Below are 23,255 nucleotides of genomic sequence, written 5' to 3' on the forward strand. Positions count from 1 at the left end.
GGCCACCAACTGGAAATTAAGCAGATTGCAAAATACCCATATACAGATGACCTGGGTTCTACTGTACCCCTGTGTGATAGTGACTTTCTACTTAACAACGCTGGCAGGGGAGAAGATGTAGAAATGAAGTACAGAAAAATTATGCAACTTGTCCAGGGAAGCACTACAAGTTCACAGTGAAGAAGAAAACTGAACTGGATCTTCTAAGCCTTGGGTCCTAGCCACCTGACTAGTATTCCTTTCTTTTTTATATCACAAAGACATTAAAGGCAGAAAATGATCACACTCATTAAAACTGCAGTATATACTTGAATTAAAAACCCTTAAAAGACTAATGCCATTTTAAATTTACATTCAAAATTGTTTGCACATTGTGAAATAAACACTTATGCAACATGTCTATATTTTGATATGTATTTTTATTTCCCTGCAGTTTTCACTTATCAAGAACAAGTAACAGGGAAAGTTGTCTGAACTAGTGCATAAACAAACATTCTGAAACACCACTACACGTATCTAATTTACAAGAACCGTATAAAAAAAGTCACTAAAACACTACACTACGAAGGTGTCCAACGCTTACAGTCAGACTTTTTCCAACCCGTTACTTGCCTTGTAGCCACAGGAAAACTCTCCAAAATTGAAAAGACAATCTTGCCACAACCCTCCCCCCGCCCCCACTTGGGATGGCTCGATATCTAGACATCCAATAATTATTGCAATGATATATAATGCAATACATACCTGGTAAAATATCCTTTATGTGGTGTGTTACAGTTTTAAAGCCAGTTAAAATATGCAGTCTTTAGGTAAAATGTAATCAGTTGAAAATTTTTCATATCTGCACAGTTTAATATGTGCTAGATGCATAATTTTTTCCTAGTCTGTTTTTTCTGTGTAATTATTTTTTATAAACTGGTATTATAAATAGAAATATACATTCAAAATATATGAAAAAGTGAGTTACTACATTAAATTTGCATGTATCGATCCATCCCTTTCCCCTGCACAGTAATAGAAAATACTATTTTGCCTTGAACTTCATATTTGACAGTGAAATGCCACTAAAGTATTTACCAAAAAAGTCCATCTAGTCAAATTGTGAAACAAAATGAACCAAGTGAAAACTTTACATTTCCTTTAGAAAAAAATTACAAGAATTTTGTTTCCTAGCTATGAATCTTTAACTTTTTTTTTTAGACACAAAGTTGGATTTATTTGTACAAGATACAAAATGTAAACATGGCAAAATAAATAGTTAAAACAAGTGATGCAGGATCCCATTTCATGCTCATGATCCCATTAAAGAATTATTTTTTTTAAATCCATTCAGTTGCAAATTCAAGTGCAAAAGCATGATGATGAATATCTACTATTCAAGTAACAGAAATAATATTGATGATACAAATAAACTATATTACAAGGTAGTGATTTTCCCAATTTTACAAAATGTACATTATATATCGACTTAATATACGATATAATGATAGTCCACGTAGGTCCATTTTAGTTCTCTGTGATCCACAGAGCATTGTATTTTGCATTCAGTTGGAATATAAATGACTACGCCATCAGCACAAGTTGATCAACTGGTGGGAGGTTATGTCACTTCCATTGCTACTGTCGTCTCTGCTATGCCATTTAAACCCAGTCGCTCTGGTTCATGGTTCTCTCTGAAATAAAAGAAAAATGTAATATTTACTGAGAGGAATGGTAATACTTTCAGATACAATTGCACTGTATCTTAATAAATTTAATTTAAAAAAATGAAAATAAACATTCTATTTAGGGTGTAGTCCAGGGGCGGGCAATTATTTTAGGCGGAGGTCCGCACACTGAGTTTTGGCAAGCCATCAAGGGCCACATGTCAGGCAGTCAGGAGCAGATAAATATTAATTTTCGAAATTTTTTAGGGGCCCCGTGGGCCAGATACAACGGGCTGGCGGGCCGCATCTGGCCTGCGGGCTGCATTATACCCACCCCTGGTGTAGTCAAATACCCTGCTTGCAGTAAAGAAGCAGGAACCTGGATAGCACATACTTGTACTAGAAAACTGTATGTTGATGTTTAAACACTGCTCTTAATCTACAATATACTTTCAGCCTCTATATGTATTCTCTCATGAAGAAAATACTAGTAGCCAAATCTTCTGCATTCCAAGTTGATAGCCTATTTATTGGTAGTAAAATACAAGAGTCCTTTGAAACAACACATATCAAGTGATACATGATTTGCCACAACTGCTCATTATCAAACAACAATCATTCTCTATGTTAACCGACAAATTACCACTTTTAACAACATGACTTTTTTTTTTTTTTTAAAGATCAGTTTAGTTGGGTGTTTTGAAGCACTAATATGAGGAGTTTGTAATTGTGTACGTCTATCTTTTCTATCAGTCAGAAACTTACTCTGTTCAGCTAGGTTGAAAAAAAAAAAAAAAAGGTACTTTTAAAAACTGGGTTTTAAATAGGCATAGTTTCATAGTTTCTAGGGTTGGAAGGGACCTGAGCAGATTGAGTCCCACCCCTGCCATGGCAGGAAAAAGTACTGGGGTCAAACAAACCCAGCAAGGTGTACATCTAGTCTCCTCTTCAAGACCCCCAGGGTAAAAACCAGCACCACTTCTCTTGGAAGTTGGTTCCAGATCCTAGCCACCCTGACCATGAAGTAGCGCCTCCTGATATCTAGCCTAAATCTATCCTCTGCCAGCTTGTGACCGTTATTTCTAGTCACTCCTGGTAGTGCTCGGGGGGAACAGGGACTCCCCCAGTGCCTGCTGGTCTCCTCTGACTAGTTTGTAACAGGTCACTAGATCCCCCTTCAGCCTTCTCTCGTGGAGGCTGAACAGGTTCAGGTCCTGTCACCTCTCCTCGTAGGGCCTGCCCTGCTGCCCCCTGATCATGCGAGTGGCCCTCCTCTGGATCCTCTCCATGTTGTCCACATCCCTCTTGAAGTGTGGCACCCAGAACTGGACGCAGTACTCCAGCTGTGGCCTGACCAGTGCTGCATAGAGAGGGAGGATCACCTCCTTGGACCTGCCTGAGATGCATCTGTGGATGCATGCCAAGGTGCGGTTGGCCTTCCTGACTGCATCCCCACACTGCCAGCCCATGTTCATCTTGGCATCAATGATGACTTCAAGATCCTTTTCTGCCTCTGCACTGATGAGAAGGGAGCTCCCCAGCCTGTAGGTATGGTGCTGCTTGTTCCTCCCCAGGTGCAGCACCTTGCACTTGTCAGTCTTGAATCCCATCCTATTCTCATCTGCCCACCCCCGTAACCTGTCTAGGTCCGATTGTAGCCTATTCCTCCCTTCTAGTGTACCCATATCCCCCCACATCTTAGTGTCATCAGCAAATTTGAACAGGGTGCTTTTTATCCCCTCGTCCAAGTCTCTGATGAAGATGTTGAACAGTGCGGGCCCGAGGACCGAGCCCTGCAGAACCCCACTGCCCACATCCTTCCAGGTCAAAAATGACCCATCCACTACCACCCTCTGGGTGCGGCCCACCAGCCAGTTGGCGACCCATTTGACTGTGTGGGTGTCAACGGCCTTCCAAAAGTCCAGGAAGTCTTTGCATCTAGAACATACACACTTGAATACCTAATGGCAAAAGGAGGGCCGATCTATGTAAAACACTGTGTCACTGTAGCTTATTGTAATGACAACATAGTATCACCAGGCACAAACCATAATGCTGATACTATTGCGCAATGAGCTACTGTGCAGTAGTTGCTGAAAATGGCCGTGTGGTATCAGGACTGCGCAGTAACATCTGTGTAAGCAAGTACTAAATGACTGCCAGGTAACAACTGCGCAGTACACTGCACTCGTAGATGCACCCAGAATGTTTCAGATCATGTTAAATAATTATGCTAAGTGACTTTTTCTAGTTGAGGCATACCATGTAAAAAACAATTTTCCACGAGCATTTTTACTCCCTCATTTGTCCCTGGCCTCCTATAGCTACAATGAAATCACAGTGAATTTCAACCCTCAGAACCCATTTGTACTACCCAGGCAGTATTTCCATATTATATAAAATACATTATTTTATTAGTCATAATACATACATGTAGCATAACTCTCTCACATAAAAAACCCCACTACAATGAGAGACCGCAGGACCTGAACCTGTTCAGCCTTCACAAAAGAAGGCTGAGGGAGGACCTGGTGACAGTCTATAGACTCACTAGGGGGGACCAGAAGGGTTTGGGAGAGACCTTGTTTCCCCTAGTGCTCCCTGGCAAAGCAGGGAATAACGGCTACAAATTGTTGGGAGAGTAGGTTTAGATTAGACATCCATAAGAACTACTTCACAGTTAGGGCGCCTAGGATCTGGAACCAACTTCCAAGGGAAGTGGTGCTGGCTCCTACCCTGCGGGTCTTTAAGAGGAGGCTTGATGCCTGCCTAGCTGGGATCATTTAAGCCCAGTTATTTCTCCTGCCCTGGCAGGGGGTTGGACTTGAAGATCTACAAGGTCCCTTCTGACCCTACTTCTATGATTCTGTGATTCTCCTTAAGATGACTTCTAAAACAGGATCAGAGTATTATTTTTAGATCATCTGCTCAACACCTTTTTCCATGCCTATGTAATCTGTATGCTAAAACAGCAATTCTACACAGAAACACAGGAAACCAAATCATATCTGAAGGGAGTTTCATCATGGATCAGTGCCAGATTGCACCATCTGAAATGTGCAAATATAGTGTGGGAGACAGCATCTGTACAGTTCTTTGATGAAAGCCAGCAGAAACTGGGAGGATGAGTCAAATCAAAATGGTTACCTGAACTTATTTTAAACATTTATAGTAAAAATAATGCTATAATGAAGACATATCCAATATGTTCAATATAGTACATAACCATGTCATTTAGACCCCAATCCTGCAATGGAATCTGCTCAAAAGAACTCCAACAACTCTTCTGGATCCTACAAGACAATGAGACTCTCTACAGGTCTCTCTCTTTTGTATGGTAAGGCTACCCAGAGATCTTGGAAGACATATTTCTGTCTGACTTAATGCTCTGATGAGCCAGGTAAATTTATAGAACCATTCTAACAGGAATAATGCAATTCAAGATATTTTGTTCCAACTACACACACACACCTTGCTATGCTGCTGATGGCACTGCTAGGAGTCACCTTTGGCACCCTGTCCATACTGGCAGCAACTGTGGCAAGTTTTAAGGCTGTTGGCGATGGTGCTGAAGTCCTTGTATTGATATGCACATTGACTGGAGAAACAACACTGACATTGTTGAGGTGCACCGCATTAGTCAGGCAAGAATTGTTTATGGGAAGTGTTTGAGGGCTGCTTGTACACAATGCTGGAATTAAGTGGTTTGTGGTAGTGTGGCCAACTGTCCTCACTAGCTGTACAGTTGAAATCCCTGGGCTGGAAGATAAAGCCATGTTGGTGGAGTACAGAGTTCTAGAAGTTCCTGTGAGAAACAGAAGTACATCAATAAACGTTAGGCAATTCAACCAATTATTTAGCCTCAAAAACTAAGTGCCATGTTATAGTTATCTGTAGCAAGGCACCTGGACAGAAAAAGATTTTGTTATCCTGCAAAAAATGTTGGATATGCTTAAAACCTACATGTGTAGGGTCTTGAGCAATTTCCAAGTTTTAGATCATAAACAATAAATAGCATCTTCTCCACTTTTTTTTTTCAAATTTCTTGAATATAAGAATCTTTGAAAAGTACGGATTCATTACATTTGTAAGTAGGTATTCGCAAGACTTTTAAAAACGCTGTTTGGTATCTCTTGATCTTGTGGATAGTTTTATCAGAAGGGGCTGGACTACAGTTCCTACACAACAAATTATGAACCAATACTTAAATATCAAAAGTCTAGAGCTTCACTGATAGAGATTTTGGGGGCCAATACTGATAGCCTATTTTTATCCGTGATCGGCCAATACCGATTTGATTTCCGATACAGCTGTGTGCAGCTGGTAAGTCTGTTGGGGAGAAAGGGGAGGGCATATCAATGCCCCCCACAGTGGAGGGGGCAGGCATGGGACGGAGCTGCTCATCTGCAAAGGGGGGGTGGGAGGCAGAGATGACACACAGCTCCTGCCATTGCTCCTGCTGCTCATCCAGAAGGGCAGGTGGGCATATGCCCCCAGATCTGCCTGGGGGGGCAGCGCAGGCTTCAGGGCCATGCTTGGGGTGGGTGGCGGGAATGCTGAGAGGAGGCTGGGGGTGGGGGTTGCAGCCACCCCAGATTTCACTGTAGCCCCCATCCCCCGCCCATAGCCGCCGCCACCTGCCCCTAGCGCAATGCAGTGCAGCCTCCAGCCCCAGCCTGCAGCTGTAGCTCACCCCATGCAGATCTGGGGGCACATGCCCCCCTCTCCCCCGGTGCTCTCCCTGATAAGCAGTGCGCAGTGGCAGGAGGCCTGCACCCCTAGCATCCCCAAACGAGCCATGGCTCTGTCCCATACCCACTGTGGGGCTGGGCAGCACCTACCCCAGCCCCACTCCCTCCCTCACCACAGGAGGCATTGATCTGGTCCCCCACCCCTCTTCCCTCCCCAACCCCTTTAACCACAACAGACTTACCAGTTGCAAGCAGCTCTTCATGCTGCCAGGCTGTGCTCCTCGCTGCCTGCATGCTGCAGCTGAGACCACATACGGGTATTTATCGGCTAAATTATCAGCCACCGCAGGCTAACTTCCAATATAGTTAATTTTCTTTATAATTGGTGCCAATCCAATATTGGACCCAGGTATTGGTGCACCTTTACAAAAGTCTTTCCTGATAACTCTGTTAGAGCCACAGCACGATCCAAATATAACTCTGTTATCTTATTACTGTGTGAAATTTAGATCAGATCATGTCACTGAACAAAATCTGTGCAACTCAAGGAGTAGTATTTAAATTTATCACTGCTGTTGGCATTTATTACTAACCACAATGTATTTTTTAGAAAGCAGAAATTATCTGTTCAATTTTGAGTTCTGCATTAGACCGTTGCTATTAAGAATGCATTACCTGAAGGCTGGACAACACCATTGATATTGTTGTGGCTGGTGTTCTGTTCTTTTGTTACCTCACTGCGACTGGGAGCAGGTGCACTGACCACTGCAGACGCAGCAAAGTGGGCGCTGGCGGAGTCAAGTGTTTTGGACATACAGTCAGAGGTGCTTGAGCCCTATGAGAACAACATTGTTTTCATTATCTTCCAAGTACTAGTTGGAGGAAGACATTGATGACAATGACAATGCACAAGTATCAATGAATTAGGGGGATGCATTATCTGAAACAAGTATATTGGTAACATTAAACATTTAAAAGGTCATGATTGCAGTTCTCTGCATTCCTCCCAACACTGACGCTATCTAGACAGGCAGAAAATTGACATGCTGCAAAACTGAGCCTTCTTCACCTTTAACTGAAGTGGTTCCTCTTAGAATAGTACATTACTTTAATTTGTGCATTTAATAAAGTTTTTTTTCCCTATTTCATAGAGTCTTGGACATCACTTTTACCCACTCACTTCTATATCTACCTTTTCAGGATCCTTGCTGAGATGCTAAAGGGTTTTTTGTATTCTATTTATAAAACACCTTTGCTTCTGGAACGTGCACGTATCAGTTTACCTTTTAGTTTGTCTACTGAGGTCTGGAAGGATAATTCTTCTACTAAACCAACCTGCTTTAAACCACAGTAAATAGTAACATGCAATTTTTAGCATCTGTCATCCACCCTTCAAAAATCCATTGCTCTTGCATTTGTGTATGGGTACATATTCAGTACACAATAGCTGGAAAAATGGACTTGCCTGCTAGCTTTTTAAAATTCAGACTTTCAAATCTCACTTGAATCTCCTGTTTTACAATCACCATTTCGTGCTTTTACATAAAGCATATCAAATTAAGTTTTCAACCTGAAATTTCTACAGCAAGCTTATGACTAAGTAACTGTCCGCTCAGTACATTTGGTACTACAAAATGTAACACTACAGAGAAGTTCTTGTTTGAAACCAGAACGTTTTCGTAGATCTACTATTTTGTGGTGCTAGAGATGATATGAATGTCTGCATATTCTATTTTTGTGGCATAAGGATGCATATGACGCCACAATTGTAATGCAGGTCCAAGGCCTAATTAAAACAGAAATTGTTTTGGGGGAGGCTAGAGACAACTGGCACTCGGGTAAAATTGCTCACAGTGATACTGGACATACTAAGTAGAAGTTTTCCTAGTAACGTTTAACAGCACTTCTGATTTGCTTGCATATCTTTTCCTGGGTGACAAAAAACACTAAATAAAGTAAGCTTGGCATACGCACATGCTTTGCCCTCAATGGATATTACAATGGGAAAATATGATTCCTTGCAAAAAGAAAGCTGAACACATTTACAAGGTATTTCCCCCCTCAACAGCTCCCAAAGACTCTGGGCGACAGTGATCATGATCTGATTAGACTCACCATCCATCGAAAGGCTGGGAATTCTATCAGAACAGAAATCTAAACTTCAGAAGGGCAGACTTTGCTAAACTCAGGAGTCTAGTTAGAAAGGCCCTTTGCAACCAGCAACTGGACGATTTGGGAGTTCAGGAATGGTGGTGCTTCCTGAAGAAGGCAATTCTCAACATTCACAAAGAGGCCATCCCCATGCAGTGGGTCCCCTACTGAATATGGGGGAGGAGGGGGAAGCCCACAGTTAATTCCCTCAAAAAGACACAGCTTCTAAGTACTTATTCCATATCAGTATTCTTGAAATGAGATGGGAACTCATCATGTGTCCAGAGGCCCAGAGAATACAAGGAAGACAGCAGTCCACATGAAATCAGTCCCAAACAGGTAAGGGTATTCTTAGAATATTTGGATGTTTTCAAGTCTGCTGGTTCAGATGACCAGCATCTGAGAGTCCTGAAAGAACTGGCTGAGCTCGCAGCAGTATCTCTGGTGAGGTTGTTTGAAGAGCCGTGGAACTCAGGAGTGGTGCCGAATGACTGGAAGAAGGCTAACGTGGTACCCATCTTTAAGAAAGGGAAGAGGGATGACCCTGCAAACTAGAGACCAGGTAGTCCAACTCCAGTTCTCGGAAAATTCTTTGAAAAAAAACTGTCAAGAAGGCCATCAACCACAAGCTCATAACTGGCAAGGTATTAAGAAACAACCAGCACAGCTTTGTCAAGGGGAGGTCCTATCTAAGAAACCTGGTGTCCTTTTATGACCAGGCAACTTATCAGCTGGACATGGGATGCGAGGTTGACATCATCTACCTAGACTTCAGCAAAGCCTTTGATACTGTTTCCCATGAGATTCTCTCAATTAAGTCGGAGGGTACTGGTCTAGACAAGTCTACAGTGGAGGTACGTTGGCAACTGGCTCAGAGGCCGATCCCAGAGAGTTGTATTCAATAGCATGGCCTCAACCTGGAGGGCTGTTTCCAGTGGTGTTCCTCAGGGATCAGTGCTTGGACCCATCCTCTTTAACAATGACTTGGATGAAGGAGTGGAAAGTGCAATGATTAAGTGTGCGGATGACACTAAGCTGTGGGGAAATGTGGGCACATCTGAGGACAGGGTAAGGATCCTGGATGACCTTGACAGATTGGTCCTATGGGCTGAACACAATCAGATGAGGTTCAACAGGGACAAGGGCCAGGTCTTTCATCTGGTTAGGAAGAACCTTCACCATAACTTTATGATGGGTGGTGGTCCACTGTCTGACACCACACCTGAAAGGGACCTGGGGGTGACAATCAACCAGAGGATGAACATGAGTCAACACTGTGATGAAGTCGCCAGCAGGGCAAACAGAACTCTGGCATGCATCAGCCAATGTGTTGCCAACAGATCCAGAGAGGTGCTCCTACCCATGTATTCAGTGTTGGTGAGGCTACAGCTGGAGCACTGCGTCTAGTTCTGGGCATCGCACTTCAAGAAGGATGTGGGTAAGCTCGAAAGGGTACAGAGAAGGGCCACCCATATGATTAGGGGCCTGCAGGATAGGCCCTATGAGTAGAGACTCTGGGAACTGGGTTTGTTCAGTCTGAGTAAAAAGAAGACTGGGAGGTGACTTGATGGCTGACTACAAGCATGTCAGGGTGAACATCAAGATCTAGGAGAGCAACTTTTCAAAAGACACTCCTTGAGAGGACAAGGACCAATGGGCACAAGCTAGTTGAGGAAAAAATTAAGCTAGACATAAGGAAAAAATTACTTTCTATAAAAAGGTATCTAGAATCTGGAACACACTCCCAGCAGAGGTAGTGCAGTCGCTATTCCATGAGGTGTTCAAAAGGAGGCTGGACAAGCACCTCGCTGAGCTTGTTTGAACTTATTTACCTTCTATTCATGGCAGGGGACCAGACTTAATGATCTTACAGGTGCCTTCCGGTCCTTCTGTTCTATGATTCTAAGACTAAATTCTGCATACTTATTTATACTAAGCAATACTGACTCAAAAAGCCGCCCTCCTGATTTTAATGAAAACAATCATCTACAAGGGGAGTTAGTGCACAGTATGTTAAGGGTGTGAATTTATGAAGCATATTATAAATGTGACAGACTACAGCATCAGTACCCTTTTGAAGCTTATAAATTTGCAGGAAAAATTTCAGCTCCCCACTACCCCAAAGTGGCGTATAAATCTAATAAATAAATAAAATTAGATAGCAACCAGAGATTTGCCAAAGCCATGCTGAGAAATTTAAAGAGAACTTCATCTAAACTATTTAAATACATTTCACAAAATAAACACATCAACAACTGTTATCTTTATCTTATGACAAAAAGCTAACAAGTAAGCAAGCACAAGAAGGGACACACTATGGAGGAGAGTTATCAGCACATAAAACCAATTTTAAAAGGAGGAATACCTGTGCTTTTGGATGCGTTTGTTGCGAGGAATGCTGAGATTGCTGTTTCTGCTGGAGCTGAGCAAGTTGCTGCCTTTGCATTTGAACTAATTGCTGTTGATGTGTCTGAAACTGTTCCTCTGTGATACCGCCTGTAACTGTGGAAGAGAAAAATTATGCCAGTGTTAAAGATAACTGAAGAAAGCAAATGTTTCTTAAACAAACTTGAAAAACATAGCAGTGTGATGGGGAATAATAAAAAACATATGAAAACAAGATGGATAAAATAAAGGCTCTGGATGTCTGCATAGGCCTTAAGAGATCTAAGCCTTGCGAAAGTGAAATTCAGCCGAAACAGATACTGGAGTCCAATTCCTTTTTCAGCACATTATCAACAAGAACAGCTTCTTACTAGCATTGAAAGCTGCTGTCAATGTCTTTCTTCTCAGTGGCTATGGCTGCCACTCTTGGTAGGCTGAAGTCAAACTTCTGCCTAATACGAGATAAAATTTAACTTCTGTCTTCTACACTGATGAAGAATAGAGAATCCCTATTCCTGGCTTGCAGGAAATAAGGAGAGTTTCCAGATCATGGTGGAAGATAGGTACACCCGATTCACTTCCTTATATATGGGCTACATTTCTACCTTCCTTCTTTTTAAGATACTGGGATTCGCATTATGAAGAATTGAAGTGTATCAGGTAGTTACAAATACTACCAGTACTTCTGTTACGTGACCAGCGCTCCACTCTACAGATAGATTTTTAAGAAGTAAAAGGAGCATCATATAATGTACTCGAGCAGCAAACCACATACTAAGTTTGAAGACCAGGGAACTAGAGAAGGATGACAAAAAACTGGGTTTATAGGTCTAAAACCTAGCATATGTTTACACTTTTTAAAATGAAGGTTCACTGTCATTGCTTATGCTTATTTAACAACTTCAATCCTGCAGCTTTCCAATCTTGCCTGTTTTTTTTCATTCACTCCTATTATTTATTTAAAGATAACACTGAAGTTTGCTCCACACAGCATTTTCTTCAGCTAGTTCATATTACGGTACAGCACTTTGAATGGAGTGGGAGACTGTCAAGGTGGTTTAATGAGTTTGCTGACTCGTGAGAACCAGGCATAGGCAAGTGTAAAGGCTTATCAGATTCCCACAAAACTGGACGAGGAGGAAAGCAATATATATTACATGTATAGACGCGAGGCATCCATATAAAAACATGGATACTGAGGTTTATTTTTCTTTGTAGAAATAGCTGCAGATCTATCAATGCTAAAAAGAAAAAAAAAAAGAAAAGAAAAAGGAGCAATTGTTATTTTTGTGTCTTACATCCAGCATGTTTTTTACTCCCAACAATATAACTCCTCACATGGAGTTGAGAAATGGCACAGGGCAAACAATGACTGCTCTTGAGGCAGGATACCAATTAAGATTAATGCAGTCTCATATACGGAGACAACAGCTGTTCTAAAGGACTCCACCTTCAGACTTGCTTGTGCCCCGTGGCTGTTCTGAGAGCTGTTACCTGTGAACTCTTCAGCCACAGAAGCAAATAAAGACGGTGTTTCCCTATACCGTTCCCACGGTGGGAAGAGATGCTCTCTCGCAAGTCTTCAAAGAGGAGGCAGACACAGACAACACTTGCACTGGCCAAGGCTTAGCACATTAAAAAATTCCTAACTTCCATTTTAATCAATTCCAATCCTGAAAGTCAAATTATAGCACAAGATGCATTTAGGGAAGAACAGACTGAAAAAGTTCTACTGTATTACAATGACTCAGAACAAGATGCAATGAAAAATTATTAATGCACTTGAGAGAGACCAGATTTCTTGTAACCTACCATAATGATAATAAAACCAGAACATACCATAACGAAGACCAAGGCTTAACATTATACAAACTTTTCACTAAAAAGCCCCACCTAGTACCTGTAGAGGCATGAACTATCTCTTCCATAGTCAATGACCATGTCAGTAGAGGTCAACCTTTTGGCAGGTGTACCAAAGTAAGTCCTGCTCCCTCTCTGAGTGCCACTCCAGTCCTTTTTTCCCTCTCCCACTACCAGATCCATTGCTCTGCTCTCTCCTCCTTGGGCTATCTGCCACTGTTCTCCCTACCTTATCTGTTGCTCTGCTCTCTCCCATCTGCCCATTCTCTTGATCAGCTCTTTCCTCCTTACCCTATCTGCTGCTGGTCTTACTGTTGCCTACCACATCTGATGCATGCCATAGGCATGCAGGCTGGCCACCTGTGTTATATATGAACCTATACCAACAAATATTTTCTACTTTATTCCATGAAGAAGGCAACTGCAATATAAATCAGTTCTGAACTGAAAAGTAATGTTAAACATCTGACCAAATCAAGACACTTTTCTTCAAATAAAATTCACTGGGTTTAATAACCTGAAAACAAACAAACAAACTTATCAAAGCTAACAGTATGTGGGACTCATCATCTGATGTTTAAGGTAAAAATAAAAAAGTATAAATGTGGGCAGAAAATGGAGAAGTATTAAAAGCAGAATGAACTGTTCCCTGACTTTTTCCTTCCCATGCCACACACATTTACAAGTCAAACATAAGCAGCAGCAAGAGGTCATACTCAAGACCGCAGTTGATAGTGTGGAGCTATGCACGAGGCCATGTGGACAGTAGGCACCCATACCTTAACAAGAAACCACACCGATGCAAGATTATGCTGATGTTTGGCCACTTTATAACCATCACAAATAAGCTACCTCCAGGGCATGTTATCCATGATTCATCATTAAGTAACCTAACTAGAAGCTTTATTCCTTCAGTGGATTAAAGTACTGTCAGCAGTTTAAAGCTAAATCTGAATTTTATTCAGCCAGTAGGCAGTAATAAAATGAGTTCTTCTAGAAGCTGATAAAGAAATGATTGTTTTCCCAAAGATTTCACTACCTTGCAGAATTTGATTTTGTCAAATGGTATTGTCGTCTGAAATACCTAGAATCTGCAGGAATAACATCTTCTGCATGAAGAAACACCATACTAACAATAAAATATTGACCATTCTGTGTTCTCAGTATTTGTACTCGCTCATCTGCTACTTACTATACTCCCCGCTGTAAAGAAATTTCATTTTGAGCAAGCACTGGAAGGAGGACTCTAGTAATTAGTCAAGTGAAAGCATACACAGAAACCAGTTTCCAAATATCTTCTCATACTGCTGTGTTATTGAGCAGGCTTCCAACGTGCCAGGTGACTTTTCCACTTAGATACTAGTGACAAGAGCGATCCTTTATTTCTCCACCATAATTTAGTGGGGCCACTTCAGGAAATAGCTGAAACAGGAGTGGAATCGTTCAAGTCTGACTGGTTCTTCTCATTACCCTAATCTCAAAAAAACAATTTTGGATCATGAGACCAGCAGATTTTTCACCAACTTTTTTTTACATGCATATGTCATAGTAGTAAAACCAGAATGACACAGTTCATGTTAAATAATTAAAACCTTAGTAAATTTACTGAAAAAAAATATTTTCTCCATTTCATGTCAAAATACTTTTCAAAATGTGTGCTGTATCGTCTATATTTAAGTGTGCACCTAAAACAAATTCAATTGTTGATCTAAGCAATTTTTAGAGCCATTTTCTTCAAGACTGCCATAGCCAATTCAAATATACTATTTATTTTTTTTGATCTGCAAAATCCCCCTATTAGTTTTTACCAACATACATATATGTAAGACTCAAATAAATGCAGTCAAATAATATATCTGTGGTTGTAATTAGCTTTCGGTGTTACTTGGAACATCACATTTTTATTTGTACACAGTTTATTCCTCTTGAAATGCTTAAGCTTACTCAATTACTGTTGGAAAAAAATTAAGTTTCAGTCAAAAAAGCCTAAATATTAATAAGCCATCTGACAACAATCTTCCGGAATTAACACCGCTATAAAGAACAACAAAGCACAGAATTAAAGGAACTTGGACGAGAAAACTATTGTTTTGCACTTCTTTTTTTTGATATGTTTAAGTTTGTTTAAAAATGTATTGAATAGCACACAGAAATTGGTAACACCTATTTAACAATAACTTATTTCTATCTGGAATGGAATAAATACCAGGGGAAAACAACACAGAGTAAGAGCAGCAATTATGCTAGGCACTATACAGCTATGCTACTAAGAACAATTCCAGAGCCACAGATCACAGTCTGGTTCAAAGTGCTGGCCTAAATATTAGTTCTGGAAAGAACTCTTTTCTCTTGCACATTGTTAGAAACATGAAATAATTGTGTGCTCTAAGGTCCACCGAAGACTACAAAATTTGGAATGTTAGTAATGAAATGCAGATTATTTATCATCTCTTCTACAAGGCTAAGTTGTGCTGAGGGGAGCATGCATCATCACAGGCCAACTCTTTAGGGCACTTTTCCAAGAACAGGAACATGCGTTTCCCCTTTGTGCCACTGCTAGCTGTGCCAGGCATACTTTTGCATGCACACTGTGGCGCATGGCAAATTGCTCCAGGTGCAGTAGGGGAGGCTGAGGCTGCCTTGCCTGAGGTCCTTCCAAGGCAGCAGCAGTGGCGATCCAGGCACGCAGGGCCTGGCTGGCAGCTGGTATGGCTCTGGCTGGCCAGGCTCTGGTTTCTGGCAGTGCACACTGCAGCCACATTTGCTGCCCCCCTTTTTTCTGCTGAGTTTTTGGGTTTATTTTTTAAGATACCAGGATTTCCCAGCATCTAATTTTGCCACCATGCTGCAAATATCGTCATGTGTACTTTGCAGCACCTCAAAAGGTTTTGAGGCGCCGCAAACTACGTGTTCCCACTCATGGGGACGTGGTCATAGTGTTTAAATCTGAAGCTTTTTTATATTCTCAGTCTGATCTGTAAAACAGACTTATCTCACAAGTCATCCCAAGAGTACGTGCCTTTGTTAGCCTCACCGAAGCTCAAATTGAACAATCTTGGAAGACATTAAAAGTCTTATCACAAGGTAGAACTAGTCTTTGCAGATCATGACTGAAATATTATAAAAAGGAAATGAAACTTTTTTCAGTTTATACTTCATATTGTAAAAGTGTTATTAGTTGGGGATTTTATTCTTTAGTGCTTCTCTGTTTCAGGATTTTTTACATCTCCTACTACTGCAGTATTTACGTGCAAATATAAATAACGTAATTATAGCAGGGTTCATAGTGAAATCAATGGCATTTTTTGCCCTTTTCCTTTTTAACAGTAACCTTATAATCACAGAAAAACAAGGCTGGAAGGGATCTAAAAAAACTCATTTAGTCTAACTCCTGTTCATCCACGACTAATCATTCAAAAATATGTTTGTTTACCTTGCTCTTAAAAATTTCCACTAGGTAACTAGTTCCAAAACTTACCCACCCTCTTAACACGAAAGTTTTTTCCTAATAATCAACCTAAGTTTCCCTTGCTGCGATTAAAGACCATTGTACCTTGTCCTGTCCCTTGTGGCCACAGGGAGTAGTTTATCACTATTCTCTTTATTATACTTACTCTTAAAAGTGCCTTGAAAGTCAGCAGGATTTTCATTAATTTAAATGTCTCTACAGCATTATCCCTCAACTGAGAATGCTCATCTCTGAGACCCCTTCTACACATTACATATATTACACAGTTACCTGGTTATCTGCGCAATCAATTTAGAAATTAATCATCATGCCATAAAAAGGTCTAAACAGCTATAAAGTTACAGCTGGAAAATTTGTAATAACTTTATAGCTGGTTTCTACCCAGCTTTAATTTGAACTGACAGGACTGCCAGCTACAGGGGTGCATCATGTGGCACTGTAGCTGGGAGTCCCATCAGCTGACGCAACTCCCAGCAATGGCAGCGCCCCATGGGGGCCCCATGTGGGGCACTGCTATGGCTAGGAGCCTGGGATTGCAAATCAAGGGCTCCCCTTGCACCAGCATTAAGGCATGATAGGATCTGATGCCGGATCCTGCAATCACACCTCCTGCCATGCACCTGTCATGGCAGGAGACACAACTGTGTGGATTGTGCATCAGATCCTATCATGCATTTACCTGAATGTCTTGAGGGGCCCTGACTCCCATATATTTAATTAGAAGCACTGTCCTGAAAGGAAAACATTTATCTTGGTGGGCTATGGAGAACAAGATTATCACAATCATAAAGTATGGGAACTGTTGAGAGCAGAACCCTAATCCACTGAGGATCTTAAAAAGTAGGCCCATATCCTGATCTGCCAATAGAAGTGGAGAGAGAACCAAAGGCATTTTGCTCACTGTGGCCTGACCCGTTGATCAGGTGGGATTCTGTAGTAAGTATAAAACCTTACATTGCTTCTATTTTCAGTCCCATGGTAAAAAACTTGCAGTAGCCCAGCCTAGAAATTAAGGTATTGACTAGCTGTTCCAGTGTGCATTAGTCCATCTAAAACACATAGACATAACCTTATTGCCATCTTCCTATTTCAATCATTTACTGCAATTGTCTGTTACATGGTGTATAGAATCACAGGAAATTAGGGTTGGAAGAGACCTCAGGTCATCTAGACCATAGTTTCTCAACCTGTGGTACGCGTACCCTTAGGGGTACATGACAGGCAGGGGGTACGCAGGTACCCCAACACTCTCATCCCTCTTTTTTTCTCTCTCTCGCCCCTTCCACCTCACAAAACTATGGCAAAAAATTTGGTGCACTGTGCATTGCACAGTGCTTTAAATTCCCCAGGCATGTCACTCTTTGTACACCACTGGGTTCAGCCCTGCTAACTTTGGTCAACATCACCTCTAGCCCAGGTATATACTTAAGTTGTGCACCCCTGGTGTAAAAGGTGGCAACCCTACCCACGCCAGATCAGACATCTGTCGTATCACGGCCTTATATACACAGCCCTTCTAACACATGGCACAGCACCCAGTAGTCTGAAAATATAAAATCCCCTGGAAAATTGAGTATTGGGGTACTTATTAAATTTTTCAGAAGTTAGGGGGTACTTGCTACTTAAAAGGTTGAGAAACACTGATCTAGACCAATTCCCTGCTTAAAGCAGGATCATCCCCAACTACATCATCCCAGTCAAGGCTTCGTCTAGCCAGGTCTTAAAAACCTCCAAGGATGGAGGTCCTGAATTGGACCAAGACCTCTTTAGGGCAAAAAGAGTCTTTCAAAATGGCCCGGTACAGCACCTTGCACAATAAAACCTTAAGCCTGATGCTAATGTAATAACAATGATGATAGTAATGGCAAAGAATAGCAAAGTTTCTCAGCAAACCAGAGATTTTTTTGCCAGCAAATCAGCTTGATTAGCTGGGCATAGAGAGGAGCCAAAAAGAGACCATGAAAGTTGGCCCTTAGATCAAAATGGCAGATGGGTTCATTAAAAATGTCTTTTCTGATTCTTCAAAATGACTCCCATTTTCAGTTAGTATAATACGGCCAAAAGAGCAATGCAATTTGAACCAGCTCCTCTTTATTCACATATTGATCTGATATACTCTTCCACAAGCACTAAATTCAGACATTTATTCACTTATAATCAAATTTCTTGTGACAGATACTCCTTCCTGTGTGCAGTGTACCTAAAATATCTGAAGCACTACCATGAAGTAACTCTTGCTTTATTTGCATTATTATTAATAAAGTTAGTGAGAAAATGAAGCAGGGGTCATTTAAAATGTTTCTCGTGCACTGAAGACTGTAGCATGCAACCTTAAAAGTTAATTTTCCAGTTAATGGAACCTTTTTTCCAAAAATGGCTCTCCGCAGGAACTTCACAGGTTGTTCTATTATGCTCTTTAGAGGCAGCTTTCTGGTGACTTGTTTGCAAATTTAACTCAAATAAAACTCATATGATTTGGCTGACAATTAATTCTCAAGTAGAGCCACTCCAGCAAATACACATCCCTTGTACACAGTATTAATAATTATGCTGCTTTATTTCTTAAATGCTATGTTGATATTTCTTTTATAAATCTAAAAACAAACAAACAAACACTGGTTTCTATACTTCACATGCTACCCAATGAAAAACAATTTTCTTTTTAAAGACTAGATACAACAGCTCATTCTCATTTTAAATTCAGCAACCATCCCCACACAAGTGAAACCAGTGCTACATAAAACATTTCTACATATTAAAAATTAACTGGGACTGCATAGAACAGGGGTGGAGTCAGCATCACTTCCTTTCCTCCTGCTGCTAATACCAGTTCAGCAGTGGCTGAGAGGGTTAAACCTGTAGTTGTGTTAGCTCTGAGCACAGCCTGTGCTGTGTGGTAGTCAGTTTCCTTGTTTAATACATGCACCGCAGTTTTGGATGACTAATTTTTGGGGGGAAGGCATGTTAGGTACGTGAATAAATATGGTATCTATTTTATTTCATAAAACTCAGTTAGTTTCTCTCAGAAATTGGGAGGTGCTGCCATTACCACTCTTGAAGGCATTCGAAACCTCACTGCTCAAATACCTCAGTCAAAAACGTTCATAGCCTTTTTCCATACACTGTTTTTTGTGCCAACACTACCTTTTAGTTTAACAAGCTCTGCTTCCTCCCTCAGTTTAGCTTGAGAAAGGCCAAAAGAGGGTGATAAACAAGCCAAGTTCCTTTAGTATCCTGTCTTATGGTAGATTCCTCCCTTTTCCTGAGCATCCTAGCAACCTTTTTCAAATCCAGTTTGAATGCATCTTTCTTGAATATGGCAGGCCAAAACTGTAAGCAGTTAAACCAAATTAGGTACTATCAGAGCACCTTGTACAATGGGATCTATATTGCTATAGAAAAATCTCAACTGATACATCCTAAGATTGCTACTAAATTTGGGTCCTTCTCATTGTTTCCAACTGAGAAACTCCCGGCATATGGCAGAGATTTTTGTTATTAGTTCCCAAATGCATGACCTTCCACTTTGTACTATTAGATTTTATGCCTTCTCTATTATTCCAATCCTCAAGGACATCTAATTTTTTCTCTTCAATATCCCACTCCTCCTTTATATTATGATGCTTCCTAATGCTGTCTCATCAGCAAATTACATCAGCACATGCCTGCTTTTTGTACCAAGGTTATTAATCATGACTGGTCCCAAAACTGATCACTGAGAAACTCTACCTATTAAACAACCTCTAGCTTGATACTTCTCTATTCAACACTACACACTGACATTGTTCTTTAGGCCCCCAGTTCTTTAGCCATCTTACAATTCCTCTACCGCTACTCATTCACTAATGATTTCCCTTTGTGACTTTATATCACATCCCTTACCCAAAGTCCAGGTGATTAGAAACTATAGCTTTTCTACTGTTTAGGAAAGGGGAAAAAAAGATCATACTAAAGAAAGTCATCGAGTCACTCTGGTACAATCAATCAGTGCTTGGTAAATCCATGGTGCAATTTAAATTTATTTTTTGTTTACTTGCATGTCCAATTCTTCTTTCCTTCAAAAATCTCTTCTAAATTGCAAGCTATTGAAGTCAAAGTAATTGTCATGTATCTACCTAAATCATTTTTCCTTCTTAAAAATGATCCACTCTCTAAGCACATTGTACCACATCCAACTTATTAAAAACACTTGCTACTGAGGCTGTGATATCAGGCAGCAGTTCATTTCCAATGCGTGTGAATTACGCACAAAGTTTTGCCTCCAATTCAGATGTAGTAATCTCCATTCCAATACCCTAACTCTGTATCTGCCCTGCCTGCCCCCCCCAACAACCAACATCAGAATCCTTACTGGAAACTGATGTAAAAATATTCATTTGATTTTTGGTCCACATCTACACCCTTTAGTTTCTACACCACTCTAACTATGCAGCACCTTCACCACTTCTTCACTTGTTTTTCTGTAGACGTTTAAAGATTTTTTTTTGAATTTACTCTGAAAAGTCTCAATGCAACATTGTAACTGTAGGTGTACAAGACAGACCACCAAACCAGGGAGGAGCTTGATCTGGAGTACTTCTCAAGAACTGGCAGAGGCTGCATGCACACGGGACATGGTTGTCATGGGTGACTTCAATTACTCAGACTTCTCTTAGGAGGAACACTCAGCTAAATCGGATCAGTCACGTTGCTTCCTGAGCTGTATTGAAGAGCTCTACCTGACTCAGGAAGTACACAGGCCAACCAGAGGTAACGCTCTCCTAGACTTGGTCTTGGCCAAAGGAGATGATCTGGTGAGTGACTTGATTAGAGAGCAGCCTGGGCAATAGTGAGCACAAAACCATCACGGTCAATATGCGTTGCAAGGCAGGAAAGTCAGCTAGCAGGGCTGAAATTTTGGACTTCAAAAATGCAAATTTCAGCAGGCTCAGGGCAACAGTAGGGGAAGTGCTGTGGGACCAGGGACTGAACATAAATGGAGTGTGTGAAAAGTGTTCATTCCTCAAGGATACGATCCTCAACACCCAAAAGAAGTCCATTCCCATGTGGAGGAAAGGTAGCAGAAGGGCTGGTAAGCCCTTAATAGGGATATCATGGTCCTCTTGAAAACAGAGGCAGCATACAAACAATGGAAGCTTGGGACAGCCCCCAAGGAGGACTATACAACCACGGCCTGCACTTGTAGGAAGCAGATTAGTAAGGCTAAGGCAAAGACGGAATTTAAACTAGCTACAGACATCAAGGACAATAAGAAGTTCTTCTTTAGCTATGTAAGGAACAGAAAGAAAACAAATGGAAGCGTGGCACCACTGCTTAACTTGGGACAGCTGGTTACCAATATGTAGGAGAAAACTGAACTCCTGAATGACTGCTTTGCACCAGACTAGGGGGAAAATCATACTAGATGAGGTTCAGAATGGGCATGGTGGGAAAGCCCGCCTTCCTACTGTTGACATTCAGCTGGTGTATGATCAGTTAGGAATGTTAAAACATTTATAAGTCAGCAGGGCCGGATGAATCTCATCCAAGAGTGCTGAAGGAGCCAGCCAAAGTCATTGCAGGACCTCTGGCAAAACTCTTTCAAAACTCACGGCGCTCAGGGTAGGTCCCTGAAGACTGGAAGAGGGCCAATGTTGTAGCCATCTTCAAGAAGCAGAGGAGAGAGGACCCAGGCAACTATAGACCAATTAGCCTAACTTCTATCCCAGGGAAAATTTATCAAGGAGTCCATGTGCAATACGCTTGCAGAAGGTAGGATTCTGAACGACAGCCAGCATGGCTTCATCGCAGGCAGGTTCTGTCTTACCAATCTCATCTTCTATGGCCAGGTAACACACCAACTGGATATGAGAGAGGAGGTTTACACTGTATACCTAGACTTCCAAAAGACCTTTGATCTGGTATCCCATCATGTTCTCAGGGGAAAACTGAAGGATTGTGGGCTTAACAGCTCAACAGTCAGGTGGGCTGAAAGTTGGCTGCAGGGTAGGACTCATTTCTAATGAACAGATCTGTGTTGTGCTGGCAAGAAATGACTAGTGGTGTCCCTCAGGGGCTTGGTCCAGTGCTTTCCAATATCTTTATCAATGATTTGGATGTTCAGGTGAAGAACTCACTGGTCAAATTCACGGATGACACCAAGTTATGAGGAAGTGTGGTCACACTTGAAGATAGGCTGCAGATACAGGCAGACCTAGACAGACTGGCAAGTTGGGCAGATCGGAACCAGATGAAGTTCAGCATTGAGAAGTGTAAACTGCTCCATCTGGGGACAAATAACCCCCAACATACTTACAGGCTTGGTAGCACCAAATTGACTAGTACTACAACTGAAAGGGACCTAGGGGTAATAGACCACAGTATGAATATTAGCCGTCAGTGTGATGCTGTAGCCAGCAGGGCAACAATACCCTGGCATGCATCAACCGATGCATCTCAAGCTAAAGCAGAAGAATCACTTCCTTGGTTTTCTCAGCATTGGTGAGACCACAGCTGGAGTACTGCATCCAGTTCTGGGTACCGCACTTCAGCAATAACGTAGAAAAGCTTGAGTCCAGAGAAGGGCCACTCATATAAATCAGAGACTTGCAGGTCAAGCCATACGAGGAAAGGCTGAGGGATTTGGGTCTCTTCAGCCTAAAAAAGAGAAAGCTGAGACAGGACTTGGTAGCAGCTTACTGCTACCACTAGGGAAGTACATCAAGGGCTTGGCAAACAACTGTTCACCAGGTCACCGTTGAGGCAAACCAGGAGTAATGGCCACAAGCTCCTGGAAGACCGTTTCAGGCTTAACGCTAGAAAAAAAACCTCTCTCTCGCAGTTAGGGTATCCAGATTGTGGAACAGACTCCCTCCAGAGGTGGTGCAATCACCTACCCTGGGAAGCTTCAAGAGGAGGCTGGACAGTCACCTTGCTGGGGTCACCTGACCCCAGCTGTCTTTCCTGCCTAGTGCAGGGGGGCTAAACCCAATGATCTTACAAGGTCTGTTCCAGTTGCTTACAGTCTATGAATCTATGAACATGTTCAATCTATTGTTCCCTTTTGGATATCCA

At 41.6% G+C, this 23,255-nt stretch overlaps 1 protein-coding gene across 1 annotated transcript in view; it reads right to left on the reverse strand.

Annotated features, from left to right (window-relative positions):
- Positions 1-400: 400 nt before the first annotated feature.
- The window catches only part of EPC2 (enhancer of polycomb 2), a 92,899-nt gene continuing 70,044 nt past the window's right edge, over positions 401-23,255 (reverse strand). The window contains exons 11-14 of the mRNA XM_090045801.1: positions 10,854-10,990; positions 7,013-7,172; positions 5,118-5,451; positions 401-1,673 (exon numbers count right to left, since the gene is read on the reverse strand). Coding sequence (XP_089901927.1) covers positions 1,601-1,673; positions 5,118-5,451; positions 7,013-7,172; positions 10,854-10,990 — 704 coding nt within the window. The 3' untranslated portion in view covers positions 401-1,600. The remainder of the gene's footprint in view (positions 1,674-5,117; positions 5,452-7,012; positions 7,173-10,853; positions 10,991-23,255) is intronic.

The sequence above is a fragment of the Crocodylus siamensis genome, chromosome 4, assembly GCF_052110815.1.
Source record: "Crocodylus siamensis isolate JL-2025a chromosome 4, ASM5211081v1, whole genome shotgun sequence".
NCBI classification, from domain to species: Eukaryota; Metazoa; Chordata; order Crocodylia; family Crocodylidae; genus Crocodylus; species Crocodylus siamensis.